Source organism: Myotis yumanensis, unplaced genomic scaffold (genome assembly GCF_028538775.1).
Source record: "Myotis yumanensis isolate MYYU_CA2020_CCGP unplaced genomic scaffold, mMyoYum1.0.hap1 SCAF_5, whole genome shotgun sequence".
Taxonomy (NCBI): domain Eukaryota; kingdom Metazoa; phylum Chordata; class Mammalia; order Chiroptera; family Vespertilionidae; genus Myotis; species Myotis yumanensis.
This window is the reverse complement of record NW_027223756.1, coordinates 88,833,609-88,850,625: the sequence shown is the minus strand read 5'-3', so window position 1 is coordinate 88,850,625 and position 17,017 is coordinate 88,833,609. Positions and strand designations below refer to the sequence as shown.

The following is a 17,017-nucleotide window of genomic DNA, read 5'->3' as shown; positions in this document are numbered from 1 at the left end:
CAAAATATTTCCTTTGTATATCACTTTTTGGGGGGGGGGAGGGTAAATCCTCACCCGAGGATATTTTTCCATTGATTTTTTTTTTTTAAGAGAGTGGAAGGGATGAGGAGAGACACGGAGAGAAACATCGATGTGAGAGAGACACATTGATTGGTTGCTTCCTGCACAGGCACCAGGGCCAGGGGTCGAGCCTGCAACTGAGGTAACTGAGGAACGCAAGCCCTTAAATGGAATCGAACCTGGGACCCTTCAGTCCATGGGCTGACACGCTATCCTCTGAGCCAAACTGGCTAGGGCTTTCATATATCACTTTTTCATATATCACTACTCTTCCTGCCTGGGTCTGATGGAATGCTTGCAATGTTGAGGATTAACGAGGCCCATTTTGCAGATATGAAGACGGAGGCTCAGAGGGGTGACTGGCTGTGCCTGAAGCTGGTCACTGACGCAAGGCCTGCCACCACTGATCGGACACACACTTGCCCACTGTCTGGCTCTGGGAGACGGACCAGCCTCTCCCTTTCCCTGTGTGGCTCCCCTACCTCCATAGGGGCAGAGGGACATTTCAGAAGCCAGGAGGCCTGTATTGTTTGGAAGCTGAGACCTTCACCATTGGGGATGCTCCAGCCTCGTCAGGCTCAGAGTAAAGTCCCCACCTGCGGCATCCTTTCCCCTTCTATCACCTGATCCAGGAATCGAGGGAGCCTCAGACCTATAGACACTGCCCTCATGATGGCTGCGGAGCCCTGCTGGGGTTCTTGGTCATGGCTCCTGAAAGTTCAACCCCCACTTACAGCTTCACTGAGGACTCTAGGACCTTAATCCAGTGGGAGGGGGGAGGAGGTTTGGATTCTCCCCAACATTCTACCAGTGTCAGGAAGACTGTCTTTCCCTCATTCTTCTGCTCAGCAGCTCTACCAGGAGCCCCACCCTTCAAGCCCACCCATACCTGAGACCACTCCCAGGGCAGTTCTGGACGGGATCAAGGGAGGGCCAGGAGTGGGGCATTGGGTCCACTGAGAGGATAACCCATGTTGAAATGCAAGGGCCTCAAGCTACCTCCCCTGTGGAGTCACCATATTGCCCGAGCATCACCACAATAAAGGTCCCTGGATTCATAAAGCACAGTCCCTTATGGGTGGAGCTGGAGGAGCCTTGCAGAGGGAACAGGCGTGGGCCTGGGAGTATGACAGACCTGGGCTCCTTCCAGCTCTACAACTGAGCTTCAGTTTGCTCTTATGTCAAACAGGCCTCTTCCCTCCTGGGGATGCTGTCACCTGGGCCTCTCTGCCTGACCCCGAGGAATCTGGTCCAGACAACTGAGGTGAGGGAGGTGCCTCACCTTGCAGGGAGAACATTTAGCACATAATAGGTTTATTTTATGTGGTGCACCTGATGCACAGAAGGAGCATTTTATATGAGTAGCCAGCACATAGTAGGCATGCTTTATATAGTAAGTTGAGTACTCAGGAGGCACTTTTTATGTAGAATGTCTGGCACACAGCAGGCATGCTTTACGTGGAGTACCCTGCATGCAGTAGGTGTGCTTTATCTGGAGCTCCTGGCAGTTAGTAGGCATGCCTCATGGAGAGTGCCCAGCATACAGTAGACACACTTTATGTACAACACTTAGCACAAGGCAGACAGTATTTATTAGAGTCCTTGACACACAGTAGATGCACTTTATATAGCACACCTGACACATAGTAGGCACACTTTATGTAGTGCACCTGACACACAATAAGCATGCCTTTTAAATTACCCAGTACACAGTAGGCACACTCTGTGGAGAGTAGCTGGCACACAGTAGATGTGCTCTGTATAGAGCACCTGGCACATAGTTGGCACACTTTATGTAGAGTACCTGGCACTGAGTAGGAACGCTCTTTGAGGTGTCCAGCACACAGTAGGCATGCTTTATGTAGAATGCCCAACACACAGTAGGCACACTGTACATACAGTCTTTTGAGCAGAGTGGGTTTACTATCCGTGGTGTACTGGTACACAGCAGCACAAGTACCAGCTGTCAGCTCGTTCCCTTCACTCCAACTCCTTGGGGGTCCTGATCCTTCCCTCCTTCCTGTGTAACCCTCCTCTGTCTGCCCCTCAAGACCTCAGTCACCATCCCAGGTGGAAGACTGATCCCAGAGGGGCCGGCTCAGCCATCATTCAGAGCGAGGGCAGGGTTACACTCATTCAGCGTCTCCCAGTCTGCCCTGCCCTGTCAGGACCCCTCAGCCTTCCCCTCTCGCCTCCTGGTGCACTCTCCCCTCTGGGTCCTTCCTGCCCTGAGTCTGATGGGGAAGCTTCCAGCCAGGCTGTTTGCTGGTTTCTCTTCACAGCAGGCGGGTCTCAGTCCAGGCCCCGGGCTGCTGGGAGGCAGGACTGTAACTCCTGTCAGGCTGTGCGCCCAGAGGCCAGAGGCTTTTGCCTCTGAGTTTCATGACTCTGAGCCAATAAACTGCACAAGCTCTGGGCCGAGGACCTGTACCTGACAAGCTTGGAGAGAGCAGCTTGGCAGAGGTTTGGGACAAGGCTCACCTGGCAACTCAACAGTCAAGTTCAAGCTTTTACCCGCCACACTCTGGTCTCGGGAGGGTAGGGGAGGCAGTAAACTTGGGGGCCCAGAGTCATCTGTGCCTACCCCCCAACCTACCCTTGACACCCTGGGGGGGGGAGGGGGGTGCTGAGTCCTAAGGATCCAGTGTCCACACTGTGTGACCCGGAGCTAGTTCTAGGCCTATAGTGACAACACCGTCTATCTGGGCCAGTGCCTATTGGGGTGGAGGTAAGTAGGTGTTAGGGGATTGGTTGGTTTAGCCCAGCCCCTCCCGGCCTGGCCTCCCCTAGGTCAGAAACCGGGGGCAAAGTCTTCCCAGGAGGAGGGAGAGCAGGTTGTGTGGAACCAGCTGCTCCAGACAGAAGGTGCCAGTCTCCGGGTCAGGGAGCTGAGGGTCCTGGTCCAGGGTGGGGAGAGGTGTTGCTCAAGGCTAGGGTGGCACCAGGGAGTGGAGCTGGCCTGGGAGTTGGGTGGATAACAGTGGGTCATGTAACTGTCTGTCTCTCGCTCTCTCCCTCTGGCTCTTCCTCTGTATTTCCCCGGGTGTCCCTTCCCTCCTGAGCCCCCATTCACCCATCCCTGAGCCCTCCCTGTCCTGTCCCAACACTCACCTGGCCCTCCATGAGCCAATTCCACACACCCTCTCCCTCCACAAGCTGGTCTCTGCCTCTGAGCTCCCCCTTACCGCCCCGTCCTAGGCCCCAGGAGCTCACCCTCTGCCTGCCCTGCAGGATGCTGCAGCTGAGCCTGTCCTGGCTGGGACTGGGGCCGCTGGCAGCCTCCCCGTGGCTACTCCTGCTGCTGCTGGGAGCCTCCTGGCTCCTGGCCCGTGTCCTGGCCTGGATCTATACCATCTATGACAAATCTCGCCGCCTCCGATGTTTCCCGCAGCCCCCAAAGCGGAACTGGTTTTGGGGTCACCTGGGCATGGTGAGTGTGGGCAGCAAAGTGAGTCTTGGGTATTAGGGTAGATGGACTCCCCAAGGGGTTGGCAATGGGGCTTAGGGGTTGGGCTAGGGTCTAGGACAGCAGAGAAGTGAAGTGAGGGGGGGGTCACGGGGAGCCCCTCTTTTCTCACTCATTCCTCCACTCTGTCATCCCAGGCCTCCCCCACATCCTGGGCCTCTCCCCAGCTGCTCTGGGTCCATTTCCGTCTGCCTTCCCCACAGTAGTGCACCTCTGAGGGGCTCCCAGGGTGGGTTGGGCAGAGCTGGGTCCCCTAGGACTCCCGGTGTCCACAGCCAGCCTTCAGACCACCTCAGGGGCACTGTCCAGGGTTTGCTCCTGTCTGGCTCATTTCTGAGTGTCTGCTCACCCCCACCACCCACAAGGCCACAGCTCCCCGTCCCCTCAACTTCCTGGTATACCGTCCTCTTCCCTTACTCTTCTCTCCTAAGATGTTTCAAGGAGCCTGTTGCACAACCTGGCTAAAGTTGGCCACTCATTTCTCTTTTTGGAAGCCTTCTTCAACTCCTGCCACACCCCAGACTTTGACCTTCCACTTGGTCCTGCTTCTTTTTAATTATACAGTTAATTGTCTTATTGCTTATTATCTGGGTCTCCAACTTCATGGTAGCTCTGGGGAGCAGACACTCTATCTGCAGCTCACAGCCCCGGGGCTGGCGCACATCAGGCACTTAATCATGTTTGAGTCCCTAAGTGGTGAATTTGCCATCACCTCCCTTAGTCAAGGCCAGCTCCTCCCTTCCCCGGACCAGCCGAGGGATGAGTACAGCTTTCCTTTCCTGCCTGGAATGAGAACTACAGCTTGGGGAAGGACATCCTGTGATTTCTCTGCTCACTATGCCCAAGTTCACAAGAGGACATTCCCAAGCTCAGCATGAAGACTGCCTTAGGTTCTGGGTCTTGGAATGGAAGTTCCAGCCGTTCCAGGTCCACCTCTGCCAGCGCAGCCATGGGCGCTGGCCTTGTCACCTTCTCTCCTCCAGCCCCTCTTGCTGTGCGACCTCAGCTGAGTCACTCTCCCTTATGGACCAACCTCATCACGAATCCTGCCCTCTGGATCCTTGGCATCAGGGGGCAGGTCACTAGGGTGAAAGCGACGTATGTTCACCTGCCTGGGGCACCTGGGGTATTTGTCAGGCTTGCATGGGGCATCCTGAGGGACGGAAGAGGAGGCCTCACCAAGAGGTGACCTGCCCTCCTTCCCCTTAGTGGGGATGTGTCGTCCCTTTCTTCGTTTGTAAATAGCATGATTGATGGGCATGACCATCGGTTGAAGAGAGAGAGATAGACAGGACGAACTATGATAGGTAGGTAGATGATAGATGATAGACAGACAGACAGAATCCACTATTAGATAGGTAGATAGTTAGATGCACAGACTGACAGACTTGATGCACTATGTTAGATTAAAGATAGATAGATAGATAGATAGATAGATGATAGATAGATAGATAGATAGATAGATAGATAGATATAGGTAGATAGATAGATGATAGAAAGATAGATAAATAGATGATAGATAGATAGATAGATAGATAGATAGATATAGATAGATGATAGAAAGATAGATAGATAAATAGATAATACATAGATAGATAGATAGATAGATGATAGATAGATAAATAGATGATAGATAGATGGATAGATAGATAGATAGATAGATAGATAGATAGATAGATAGATAGATGATAGATAGACAGGACGCACTATACACAGAGCCTGGCCAGCAGAAGGGGCTCATAGGTGGGAAACACCCTCCTGACTGATGAGCAGAGAACTCTGTCCCTCGGAATCTGGTGGCAGAGAACATGTCCTCTCCCTGTGCCTGGGGGGCACCCTGATGGCCTGGGGAGGCCTCCAGAACCCACGTTCTTGTGGGAAGGAGCAGGAGGAAGCAGATTGTCTCCATCCAGGCAAAATCCAGACACACTCTCCATTGCAGAGGCTGCAGGGGGGACCTGCTGTGGCTCCTTTGGGGTGTGACAACCCTGCCTTGCTTTCAGGTCACCGCCACAGAGAAGGGCATGAGGGACATAACTCAGCTGGTGGCCACCTACCCCCAGGGATTTATGGTCTGGATAGGTCCCATCTACCCCTTCGTCATTCTGTGCCACCCTGACATGGTCCAGGCTCTCACCAACGCCTCAGGTACCCACACAGAGCTGGTGGTGGTGGGTGCCCTGGCACATCTGGGGCTTCTTGCCCTTCCCTGCCAAGCTTCTGAGTGGCCCCTGCAGGACCTGGCCCTCTTCCCCTCTTCTCTCTTCGCATCTTCCTCTTTTTTTTTTCTTTCATGTATTCAAACATGCATCTCACCACCTCCTCCCTCTAATGCCGTCTGCTTCTGACCCGGTGTCCTGGGCACCCACTGCGGCCCCAAGGGGCTTTAATCCAAGGTTCTGTCTGGAGGAGGAGCTCCCAGTCTTGAGGAGACGAGTCAGGACGGAGGGATCCCCGACCTGGTGTGGTCGGAATTGGCCAGAGGCAGGCTGTGGCCGCCCAGAAGAGAAGCAGGGTCTCTCCTGGAGGAGGCTGGGAGGCCTCCTGGAGGAGGAGTGGCTGGAACCGGGTCTGGAACAATGAGGAGAAAGTGCTTAAAGCAGAGGGTAGAGGAATGCAGGGGGCATTGCCAGCATTCCAGGCCCGCAGCCCAGACCTGCCCCTGCTCCCCTCCCTCAGGCCCAGAGCAGTGAGGGCTTGCTATTCTGTGATGTTACCTCTGGTGGGTCGGCTCCTTCTACCCCACCTGCAGCTCAGCCAGGAGTCTCCCCAAGGAGAGCCCGCCCCCGCCTGGGCCTTGTCCTTGGCTTTCTGCTTTTCTCACCCCCAGACAGATGAGGCCGAGCCGGGGAAAAGGCAGCATTTGACAGAGAGCTTGTCTCTGACACCAACATTCTGGTGACTCTGGTTCTCACCGACTGCTGAGGTCTCTTGCAGTTCTGAGTGGTGGAAACTCACCCGTGTGTGCTCCAAGCAAAGAGAGGGACTCCGTGGGCTGTCCAGTCCACGAAGGTTGCCTTCAGGCACAGCTGGATCCAGGTGTCAAAGAATGTCCTCAGGAACCTGTCTTCATTTTTGAGTTCTGTTTTCCTCTGTGACCCCTTCACTCTCATGCTGGTGAAGATGAATCCCAGAAGCTCAAGCTCCATGGAAAAGTGAGCTCATTCCCACCAGTTCCAGGAAAAGTGGCCGGATTCACTTGAATCTGCCTGGCCTGGCCCAGCTCCTCATCCAGTCACTGCCACCCTCATTGCGCAGTCTCGGCAGGCATAGGGTTCTCGGAGTCATTATTGTTTTCGGAGTTCAAAGAAGTTCACTAGTTCAGAACTCAGGTGCTGGATTCGGACAGACCTGGGCTCAGGTCTCAGGCATCCCACCGACTGTCTGGGAGACCACGGGTATGTGACTGCTGTTCAGAGCCTCAGTTTCCTTATCTAGAAAATGGGACAGAAGAGAAGTCAGTGAATGTGGTGCTTGGGATCCAAATGAGAAAAGACGCTGATTGTTGAGTATTGAGGGTAAGGGGAGGGAGCCCAGGGGGAGGATGACCTGCTGGATAAGGTTCTTCTCTTGGCCACCTTTACAGTGGGAGTTGGGTCCTCTTTGTTTCTCTCCAGATCCGGAGCTCATAGGAAGGCCTCCTGTACGAACAGGGCCTGGCGAGCACCTATGGGGGTGTGTGCTGCTGGTGGGTGGGGCCCTCGTATGCGGTCGTTCGCATCTTCCATCCCGCCTACATCAAACCTGTGCTCTTTGCTCCAGGTAGACACCCCTCCGACCACAGCTTGCTCATCGCTGAGGTCTCTGTGCTGCCTCCAGCTGGGCAGGTGACCCAGGTGCAGACAGGAGGGGCTGTGGCGGAGATGCCACTGCCTCTGTCTCGCTTGGGCCCCCACCTGCCCCACCTCTAGTCATGTCTGCTCACACCTGGGTTGTGCCTGGGTGACATCTTCTGAATGGCCATCCCTGGTCACATGTATGTTTCCACTTGTGTCCTAGTTGTAGCTGATACATGTGTATACCTGGGCTCCAATGGAGTTGGCCTCAGTCATGTCTGGGGCTCAGCTTGGCCAGGGGACTGTCTGGTGGTGCCTGTCTGAGAACCATTTGAGATGGTCTGGTTTTGCTGCCGATCATGTCTGGGCCATGTTCTGCATCTGTCTGGTGTCTGAGACCCAGGGTCCCACTAAGAAATGTCTGAGACCTTATGTGAGTCTTGTTAAAGCAGGTCCTAGGGTACGCCTGGTCACACTTGGTTCACATCGGTGACATTAGTGGGACCATATTTAAGTACTATCTGGGGCTGTCTGTGGGACACACTGAAGCCATGTCAGATTGTCTTTGCTTCCATGTCAGAATATATTGACTGGGCCAGGGTGTGTCATGCATGTTTGAGCCATGTTGGGACATGTTAAAAGATGTTGGGGACATGTCAGATGTCCCAGCAGATATCAGAGAGTGCTGGTGAAGAAGGGGTGTCTGAGGTCCATGTAAAGGCATTTTGTAGAGTGTTGTGCTGTGCTTGGGTGTTTAGAGCATGTTGGACCATGTAGGAATCACATCAAGGCATGCTAAAGCATGTTGTGCCATGTTGAGATGTGTCTAAGCATGTAGGAGTGTGTCTTTGCGCTCTGCCTTTGCTCTGCTCTGTGTTTCAGCCTGGCCTGGTCCCCCCTCACCTCCCCACTCCTTGCCATTTCCTCTGCCCTTGCCCCATACCTGCTATGCTGGGTTTGGAGGGGGAATGCAGGCCCCTGGCTGGGAGTACCCCTCCCCCCGACATTAAAGGTCCCTCTCCTCCCCCCTCCACGGTCCTGATGGTCCTCATTCATGTCAGCTGCTGTGGCACCCAAGGACATGGTCTTCTACAACTTTCTGAAGCCCTGGCTGGGTAAGTCACTGAGGGAGAAGCAGGTTGGGGACACCCTTGGGGGACCAGGGGAAGGTCCTTCCTTGCCCACTCCCGTGGTTGCCTCTACTAGGGGATGGGCTTCTGCTGAGTGCCGGTGACAAGTGGAGCCACCACCGCCGCCTGCTGACTCCTGCCTTCCACTTCAACATCCTGAAGCCCTACATGAAGATTTTCAACGACAGCGTGAACATCATGCACGTGAGTCTCTTGAACTCAGTGAGGGTCTCAGTGGAGCCTCCGGGGTCCTGGGGGCTCAGCGGCATCTTGACTGGAATGCTGACTCTTCTGGGTAGATTTTGGGCCATTGCTCTCCCTTTCTGAGCCTCAGTTTCTTCAGCTGTAAAATGGAATAATTCCATAGTGTGGGAAGATGACATAATGGAGTCAGGTCCCTGATACATAGCAGGTGTTCAGAGGCATTAGTTTCTGTGCTTCGCCCACAGAGGCCTTGGGGATCTGAGACATGATGGAGGGTAATGATGACTATTGCGCACTAACTATGGTTGAGTAACAAACCACTTCAAAACAATACGGGTGATTATTGGCAGCCAGTCTGTGAGTCCATTGGAGGGGGTCTTCTGGATGTGGCTGTGGTCACTCATGTACCTGTGATCAGCTGTGGGGCAGCTCTGCTGTTCTGGGCTCCTGAGATTGGGCCTCGCCTGGCTGCATGCTGACCTAGGAAGCTCTCAGCTGGGACAACTAGACCATTTCTCTCTCTCCTTCCTGGGCACCTCAGGCTGTTCACATGGCAGAGGCAGGGTTCCAAGAGATTGAGAGGAGGCTGCGATCCCTCTTGAGATCCTGGATTAGGATCAATACCTCCTCATTCTCACCACAGACTTTTGGAGAACGCAAGTCAAAAGGCGAGCACAGAATTACATGGCGGTGCAATAGGTTCCAACTCCTAATGGTGGTTGTTGAAAAATCACATTGTGAAGAGTGTGAACCTTGGACCCAGGTCTCCTGCCTCCCAGCCAGGAGCTCTTTCTGTCCTAAGAGTAAAGCTTATACTCCCACTCAAGCCTGATCCTCCCTGGGGATGGGTGCCTGGGGCAGAGGACCAAGAGGCAGGGTCTGGGGACTCCATCAGGTGGTTGGGGTTGGGGAAGGGCTCAGGGAAGCCCCAGCTCTATGCCCTTCTCTGTCCAGGCCAAGTGGAAGCGCCTGGCCTCAGAGGGCAGCACCCGTCTGGACATGTTTGAGCACATCAGCCTCATGACCCTGGACAGTCTGCAGAAATGTGTCTTCAGTTTTGACAGCAAGTGCCAGGAGTGAGTCTCTTCCCAGAGCCTGGGAGCATGAGCCATGGGCCCAAGGGAGTAGATGGAGTAGGTACTGACCAGGGCAATCATAAGGGCCTTCCTGGAGGAGGTGGGTCAGGCTGGACACTGAAGGACAAGGAAGGGGCATGAGCAAGAGTGATCCCTTCAGGTAGGTAGAACCGTTTGCTAAAGGCCAGGAGGCTGGAATGGGCAGCGTGTGTGAAACAGTGAGGAGAAGTGAAGTGAGGGGGCTTAGCAGGGGTGAGATCTTTGGGCCGTTAATAAGCCATGAAGTGGGGTATGATCTTTATCCTGAGGCGTCCAGGGAGCCAGGGAAGGTGTTCGAGCAGCTGAGGGTTGTGATCCAAACGAAGCTTGGACATCTCACTCTAGAGAAGACCAATTGGATGGTGTTGACTTGGATGCAAGGAGACTGGGGAGGGGGCTGGGCCCATTGGCCAATGAGGAGAGGATGAAGTCTGAGCTGTGTGGAAAGTCTAGGGAAGGGGAAGGGCAGACACTGGGGAGGAGAGAGAGGAGAGAAGCATGATGTCTCAGCTGTGCTCTGGGTGCCTGGGCATGGAGGCCGCTCAGGGAGAGTCATGTTTCTGGATCATCCCCACCAGGTATCTGCAGGGCCATCTGTTCCTGGCTTCTCAGTTCCCTAGTGGAGTTCGCTCCTGGCTTCTGGTGGGAGGACCACCTCAGGCTTTAAGTGAACTAAGTTGTTGCTTCCCTCCCTGCCTCATCCTGCAGGAGGCCCAGCGATTATATTGCCGCCATCTTGGAGCTCAGTGCCCTGGTGACAAAACGGGTCTATCAGCTCTTCCTGTACATAGACTTCCTGTACTACCTCACCCCCGATGGACAGCGCTTCCGCCGGGCCTGCCGCCTGATGCATGACTTCACAGACGCCGTCATCCAGGAGCGGCGCCGCACCCTCCCTGACCAGGGTGTCGAGGACTTCCTGAAGGCCAAGGCTAGGACCAAGACTCTGGACTTCATCGATGTGCTCCTGCTGACCAAGGTGGGCTTCTGTGGCATCTGAATTGCAAAGGAAGAATGGACCTCGTTTTCAAATGTCAAATTGAAGAGCTTGGATTTGATGCAGAGGGCACTGGGGAGCCATGGAGGGTGCTTGAGGAAGGCGGGGCGGATAGTCAGGGATGAGTTTTAGAGGTGACTGTGTGCAGTGCAGCCTGTAGGGGATCACTAAGTTTGAAACTGTGAAGGGCCTGAGATTTTATTCTACTTCCAACTTAATAAGTTAGTCTACCATGAGTATATATACTATTACTGATAGCACTAATAGGAGCCAGGTTAGAACTATAGCCCTGGTTCCCCTCTCCCACATTCTTCTCAGGGCTACATGATATGTTTACCATGTGCTTGCATCACAGGAGAGGTCCTGCACATTTTGAATCTTAGAACTTACACGGGACAGCTGACACATCGGCCCTTTCTTCAGTAGGTGGGGGGAGGAGAGAGAGAGAGGGGAGGAGGAAGAAGAAGGAGGAGGAGGTTATTATGGTTTCGGAGCATAAACAAATCCTTTGAGAAGGCAAAGTCCACAGGTTGTATAGATTTATAACCCATTCCTCATCTCCAGCGAAGATAGAGCCTCTGGATTGACCTTCCTAGAATGCGAGCCACTGGCTCGGGAGCAATGCTCACTTTCTAATTGCCAAGGCAATTCAATCATCTGTAACCCAGCTTGCCAGTATCTTTTTTTAAATCAGAAAGCCCTCATCACCAGGAGGCAATGAGGCCAAGGAGGAGGCCTGTGGGTCACGGCCTCTTGGTGCTGGTGAGAAAGGGAGGTCAGGAGTGCAGTGTGGGCCTAGGTTTCTGAATGGTTGATGGCACTTCAGAGGTTGCCTCAGGGGCCGGCAGAGCTGCTGTGATCTGGAGAGTCTTGCTTTCTCTCCAGGATGAAGATGGGAATGAATTGTCAGATGAGGACATCCGAGCTGAAGCGGACACCTTCATGTTTGAGGGTGAGGGCCCCAGTGTGGGAGGACAGAGGGGGCAGGGGTCTGTCTACCCCAGGGGCTCGGCAGGGGGCCCTGGACCACCCCATCCCTCCCACTCCTCCCCGTCCTCCCCGAGGGCCTTCACATAAGGGCACGGCCCACCTTCTGGTGCCAGAGACCCAAGCCTGTCTGACTGCCTCCCAGGCCATGATACCACAGCCAGCGGCCTCTCCTGGGTCCTGTACAACCTCGCAAGGCACCCAGAATACCAGGAGCGCTGCCGGCAGGAGGTGCAACAACTCCTGGGGGACCGAGAGCCTCCAGAGATTGACTGGTGAGTGCAGGTCCTCCTGGCCTCTTCCTGAGCCCCTCTCATTGGCTCTGCCCCCAAAGTGGGGAAGAGGGAAGATCTTTTGGTTGTTTCTGTCATTGTGTCCTCCCATTTAGCGGGAATGGAAGCAGAGTTCAAAGGCAGGGTCTGGAACCAGCCTGGATAGCAGGACAGAGCTTACAGGCTTTGGGGACAGAAAGATCAGGGCTGCTGAGAAAAGTAGGGACAATGTGTGAGGGCATTTCAGCAAGTTATCTTCTCCTTCACTCCCTTCCTTTCCTCTCTGATATCACTTTTTTTTCAAGTATCTTCACGACCTGAATATTTACTTATCTCTTGCCTCCCAATTCCTTCCATATTGTTTAGTCCAGGATTCACAGGGGACCCCTAGGCACAAAGCCACTCAACTCTTGCCCAGTTACACCTGAATCTCCCCCATCCAGTCCGTCTTCAACAGACACTGCCACACTGCCCCCCATCTCCACCTCGGTGCCATCTCCAATTCTCCCCGGCCCCCTTCTGCGTCCTGGGGGCCCAGGAAGGACCCAGCCAGCCTTTGCCTTCTGGGAGCTCCCAGCCTGGGCGGGAACGGTCCCAGCTCAGGGCCCCCAGTTGACAGTAAGATGGGCCAGGCTGAGGGCGGAAAGAGTGTGTCCGCTGTGACCCTGAATGCTGATCAGTAGATGTTTGCATGGATCTACTGACCTGGCCCAGTTAGGTAAAAAGGGACAGTCCTGGCAAAGCAAGGGAGTCGGGGAGAAGGGCAGAGGGAGAGGGAGGGAGAAGAGGGAAGGAAGGGGAGGGAAAGGAGAAGGAAGGAGGAAGGAAGAGACGGAGCGAGTCAAGAAGAGAGAGAGATGTGGAAGGCTTTGAAAGCAATGTTAATGGCTTCCATTTTAACCCAAGGACATGAGGAGCCACAGGAAGTGTTTGTGCAGGAGGAGGGCAGGGCAGATCTGGGTACCAGAGGGATCTTTCTAGGGCTAGTGTGGGAGACAGTGGAGAGGACCAGCCGGCCCCTGGGCCCAGGGAGGAGGTTCTGGGCCTTCGCCAGGGCAGGGGCTGGAGGTGGTGAGGAGGTTTGAGGCTGGACAGGCATGTGGGAGGTAACGGTCTCGACGCCAAGCCTTTGCTCAGCACAGCAGTCCTGTCGGTGAAGAAACATGTTCATGCTTTTTCAACCGAGACTCCAAACAGATTCATGCTCTTAAAGAGAAAAGAGTACAAAAGAGTTTGTAGTAAAAATAAACTTCCGCTCTAGCCGGTTTGGCTCAGTGGATAGAGCATCAGCCTGAGGACTGAAGGGTCCCAGGTGTGATTCCAGTCAAGGGCACATGCCGGGGTTGCAGGCTCGATCCCCAGTAGGAGGTGTGCAGGAGGCAGCCAATCAGTGATTCTCTCTCATCATGTTTCTATCTCTCCCTCTCCCTTCCTCTCTGAAATCAATAAAAATATATTTTAAAAAATAAATAAACATTCTTCTTAATCCTCACCCTAGGAGTAACTTCCACGAATAATTTCTTGTGTGTCCTTTCAGGGCTAGTGTTTTATAGTTTTCCAATTGTGAACCAGTTAACTATCAGCTATTGAAAATTTAATTCATCACACAAAAAGAAGGGGATTAAAGAAAAAGAATTTAGCTCTTTACTGGATCTTCAATATTTATAATTTTCCAGTGGATTCTCTTGTGTTTTCTAAATATGAAATCACTATCTGCCAAAAATGGCACATTTCCCTCCCACATTCAAGTTATATTACTCTCCTTTTATACCCTTGCCTAACTGCATTAGCTACTCTCTCTAGCACCGTGATAAGTAACATATTGGATCTCTGTGTTTTTTTCTTTCTTACTCATTTGCCTTTTGATTTGGCTCTCTTGCCATAAAGAATATATATATTTTAAAATACATTTTATTGATTTTTTACAGAGAGGGAGGGAGAGGGATAGAGAGACAGAAACATCTATGGGAGAGAAATATCAATCAGCTGCCTCCTGCACACTCCCTACTGGGGATGTGCCCACAACCAAGGTACACGCCCTTGACCAGAATCGAACCTGGAACTCTTGAGTCCATAGGCCGATGCTCTATCCACTGAGCCAAACCGGTTAGGGCTACAGAATATTTTTTTTAATGCAAATTTGTAAACCTTGTTATGGTTGGCGTTCTTGTGTTGTGTTGCTCAGAAAAACCTCTAACATTTTCTCTAGTAAATGGTACACTGGGTTTGTGACACTGGTTTTCTCTTTGAATTTAAAACCACTTTATGGAAGTGTGATCGACATACAAAAAGCTGTACCCATTTAATGTGCACAACCTCATGAGTCTGGAGCTATTCGGTCCACCTGGAACTGATTATCTCACGCAGAGAGAGCTCATGGAGCTGGGAGGGGTCTGGTTCTGCTGTGGGTGGGTAACCGTGTGGGTCCTTAGGGACGACCTGGCCCAGCTGCCCTTCCTGACCATGTGCATCAAGGAGAGCCTGCGCCTGCACCCCCCGGTCACCGTCATCTCCCGCTGCTGCACCCAGGACATCACGCTCCCGGATGGCCGGGTCATCCCCAAAGGTGCTGGCCGTGGCGGGGGGAGGAGCCACCTGGGGGGAGGAGCCACCGGGCAGGAAGAGGGCCCATCAGGCCGGGCCTCCTCCTGACGCCCCCCACCCCCCTCCCACAGGCGTCACCTGCCTCATCAGTATTTTTGGGACCCATCACAACCCATCCGTGTGGCCAGACCCCGAGGTGCGGCCTCCCCCTTCCCTCATCCTTGTCCACTCCCTTTGGGGGATGGGGGGTGGGAGGGGAGCAGGGCTCTGACCTGGCAAATCAGACATGACTTGCCAGGGCGGGCTGTCGGGAGACCCCACCCAGCAGCCCCGTCTTGGTCTCGCCCTCAGGTCTATAACCCTTTCCGCTTCGACCCAGAGAACAGCAAGGACAGGTCACCTCTGGCTTTCATTCCCTTCTCTGCGGGGCCCAGGTGAGGGCAGCGGCATCGGAGGAGGCGGCGGGAAGGGGTGATGGGGCAGGATCTGGGCTGAGGGCCCAGAGGACAGTGAGGGCCGGGAAGGGGGGATGAAGAAGGTCAGAGCCGGTCTCTCCTTCCCTTCCCTCACCCGAGGTGATGGGGGTTGGGTGGGTGCAAGGAAGGGACCCCATGTGCTCAGAGCCCCTTCCGCCTGCGTGCTGCTCCGAGTTTGCTGGAGCCAGGGGATCTGCCAGCCTGCACGGGGTCCCTTCCCCATCCCACTAGCCCCTTCCGTATCCCGGGCACAGCAGCCCCTTCCCATCCCGGGCACAGCAGCCCCTTCCCCATCCCGGGCACAGCAGCCCCTTCCCATCCCGGGCACCATAGCCCCTTCCCCATCCCGGGCACAGCAGCCCCTTCCCATCCCGGGCACCATAGCCCCTTCCCCATCCCGGGCACCGTAGCCCCTTCCCATCCCGGGCACCATAGCCCCTTCCCCATCCCGGGCACCGTAGCCCCTTCTCCATCTCCGCGGGCGTGGATGGGGGTCTTGGGCCAGGGCCCGGGCGCATTCCGAGTCCCTCTCCCTCTGGCCCCCAGGAACTGCATCGGGCAGGCGTTCGCCATGGCCGAGATGAAGGTGGTCCTGGCGCTCACGCTGCTGCGCTTCCGCGTCCTGTGCGACCTGGCGGAGCCGCGCAGGAAGCCCGAGATCATCCTGCGCGCTGAGGGCGGCCTGTGGCTGCGGGTGGAGCCGCTGAGAGCCGGCCCACAGTGACCCTGCGCTGTCTGGCCTGGGAGCCCACCCAGACCCTACACACCTCCCCTTGCAGGTTCCCAGGAAAAGAACTGTGCTGTCACCTCTGCTTCAGCCTCACTGAGTCTGCAGCGGGCTCTTGGGCCTGCGGGGACCCAGGAAGTGGGTGAGGCTGGGTGGAGGGGTCTGGGGTCTCCAGCCGACCACTGGGCCCACACTAATCGCGGGCTCTCCCTGAGCCCAAGCACGGACTTTATAGCCTGGGTAGTGGGGAGCCATGGGAGGTGTTTGAGCAGGAAGGAACCAGGTCGAAGGACGGATCTAAGGGGCACATTTGAGGCCCTGAGTCACACAGGAGAACCCAACGTGACCCTACACACACTGGCCATCCTGACCTCAGTTCTGATCTCCTAACATACCCAGTCTTTTCTCACCTCAGAATCCTTCACGATGTTCCTATGGTTACCCTGTTACAATGTTTACTTAAACATGACAAGCCCGGTTGCCTTATAGTTTGTGCCTGATCATTGCAATAACGGTATCTGTTATATTGTCCGTTGTTTCTGCTGATTTTCATGCATAGGGTCAGGGTTCTTGTGTGTCTAATTATCTTTCCCTGGATAAAGGCTATCATATTTGAAATAATATTTGTAGAATTTGGAGAAGGCAGCTTTCTGTGAGAAGAGTCCTGGGAGCTCTGCTGGTTGAGGATTAAGTGAAATGAGAGGCCCAGTGCATGAATTTGTGCACCAGTGGGGTCCCTCAGCCTGGCCTGCAAGATTGGGCCAAAACTGGCCCTCAGACATCCCTCGAGGGGTCCCAGATTGTGAGAGGACGCAGGCCAGGCCGAGGGACCCTACTGGTGCAAGATCAGGTCGGGGAGGGATGAGGGAGGTTGTCCAGCCAGGGAGGGACCTCTGGAGAGCTCCAGGGTGAGTCTGGCCTGTCTTGCTCAGTCCCTATCAGCGGGACCCCAGCAGCAAGCTAACCTACCGGTCATAGCGTCTGCCCCCTGTTGGTCAGTGCCCGTCATAGTGAGCGGTTGAGCGCCCCTAGCATATCACTAGCATATTACGCTTTGATTGGTTGAACAGATGACTGGACACTTAGCATATTAGGTTTTTATTATATACGATGAAGTTCAACACTTCTGTGCCCAAGGTTACTAAGGCACTTGCTGGTTCTTTCATTTCTGTCTGCTCTCACCCTAAGAGGTGTAGCTTTCTGAGGCCTCCACTATGGGAGGAGAGTCTTCTTACAATCTCCCCTCCTTGTGCTACCCTGGAC

At 54.3% G+C, this 17,017-nt stretch overlaps 1 protein-coding gene across 1 annotated transcript; it reads left to right on the top strand.

The window, feature by feature from the left end:
• The first annotated feature begins 3,292 nt into the window (after positions 1–3,292).
• LOC139009921 (cytochrome P450 4F2-like) lies at positions 3,293–16,242 on the top strand. Its single transcript, XM_070414036.1, has 12 exons — positions 3,293–3,490; positions 5,530–5,674; positions 8,364–8,417; positions 8,509–8,636; positions 9,591–9,712; positions 10,460–10,730; positions 11,634–11,700; positions 11,881–12,010; positions 14,440–14,573; positions 14,683–14,747; positions 14,903–14,985; positions 15,574–16,242. Exons 1-12 carry the CDS (start codon positions 3,293–3,295, stop codon positions 15,749–15,751), a joined length of 1,575 nt encoding a protein of 524 aa, XP_070270137.1. The 3' UTR covers positions 15,752–16,242.
• The last annotated feature ends 775 nt before the right edge of the window (positions 16,243–17,017 follow it).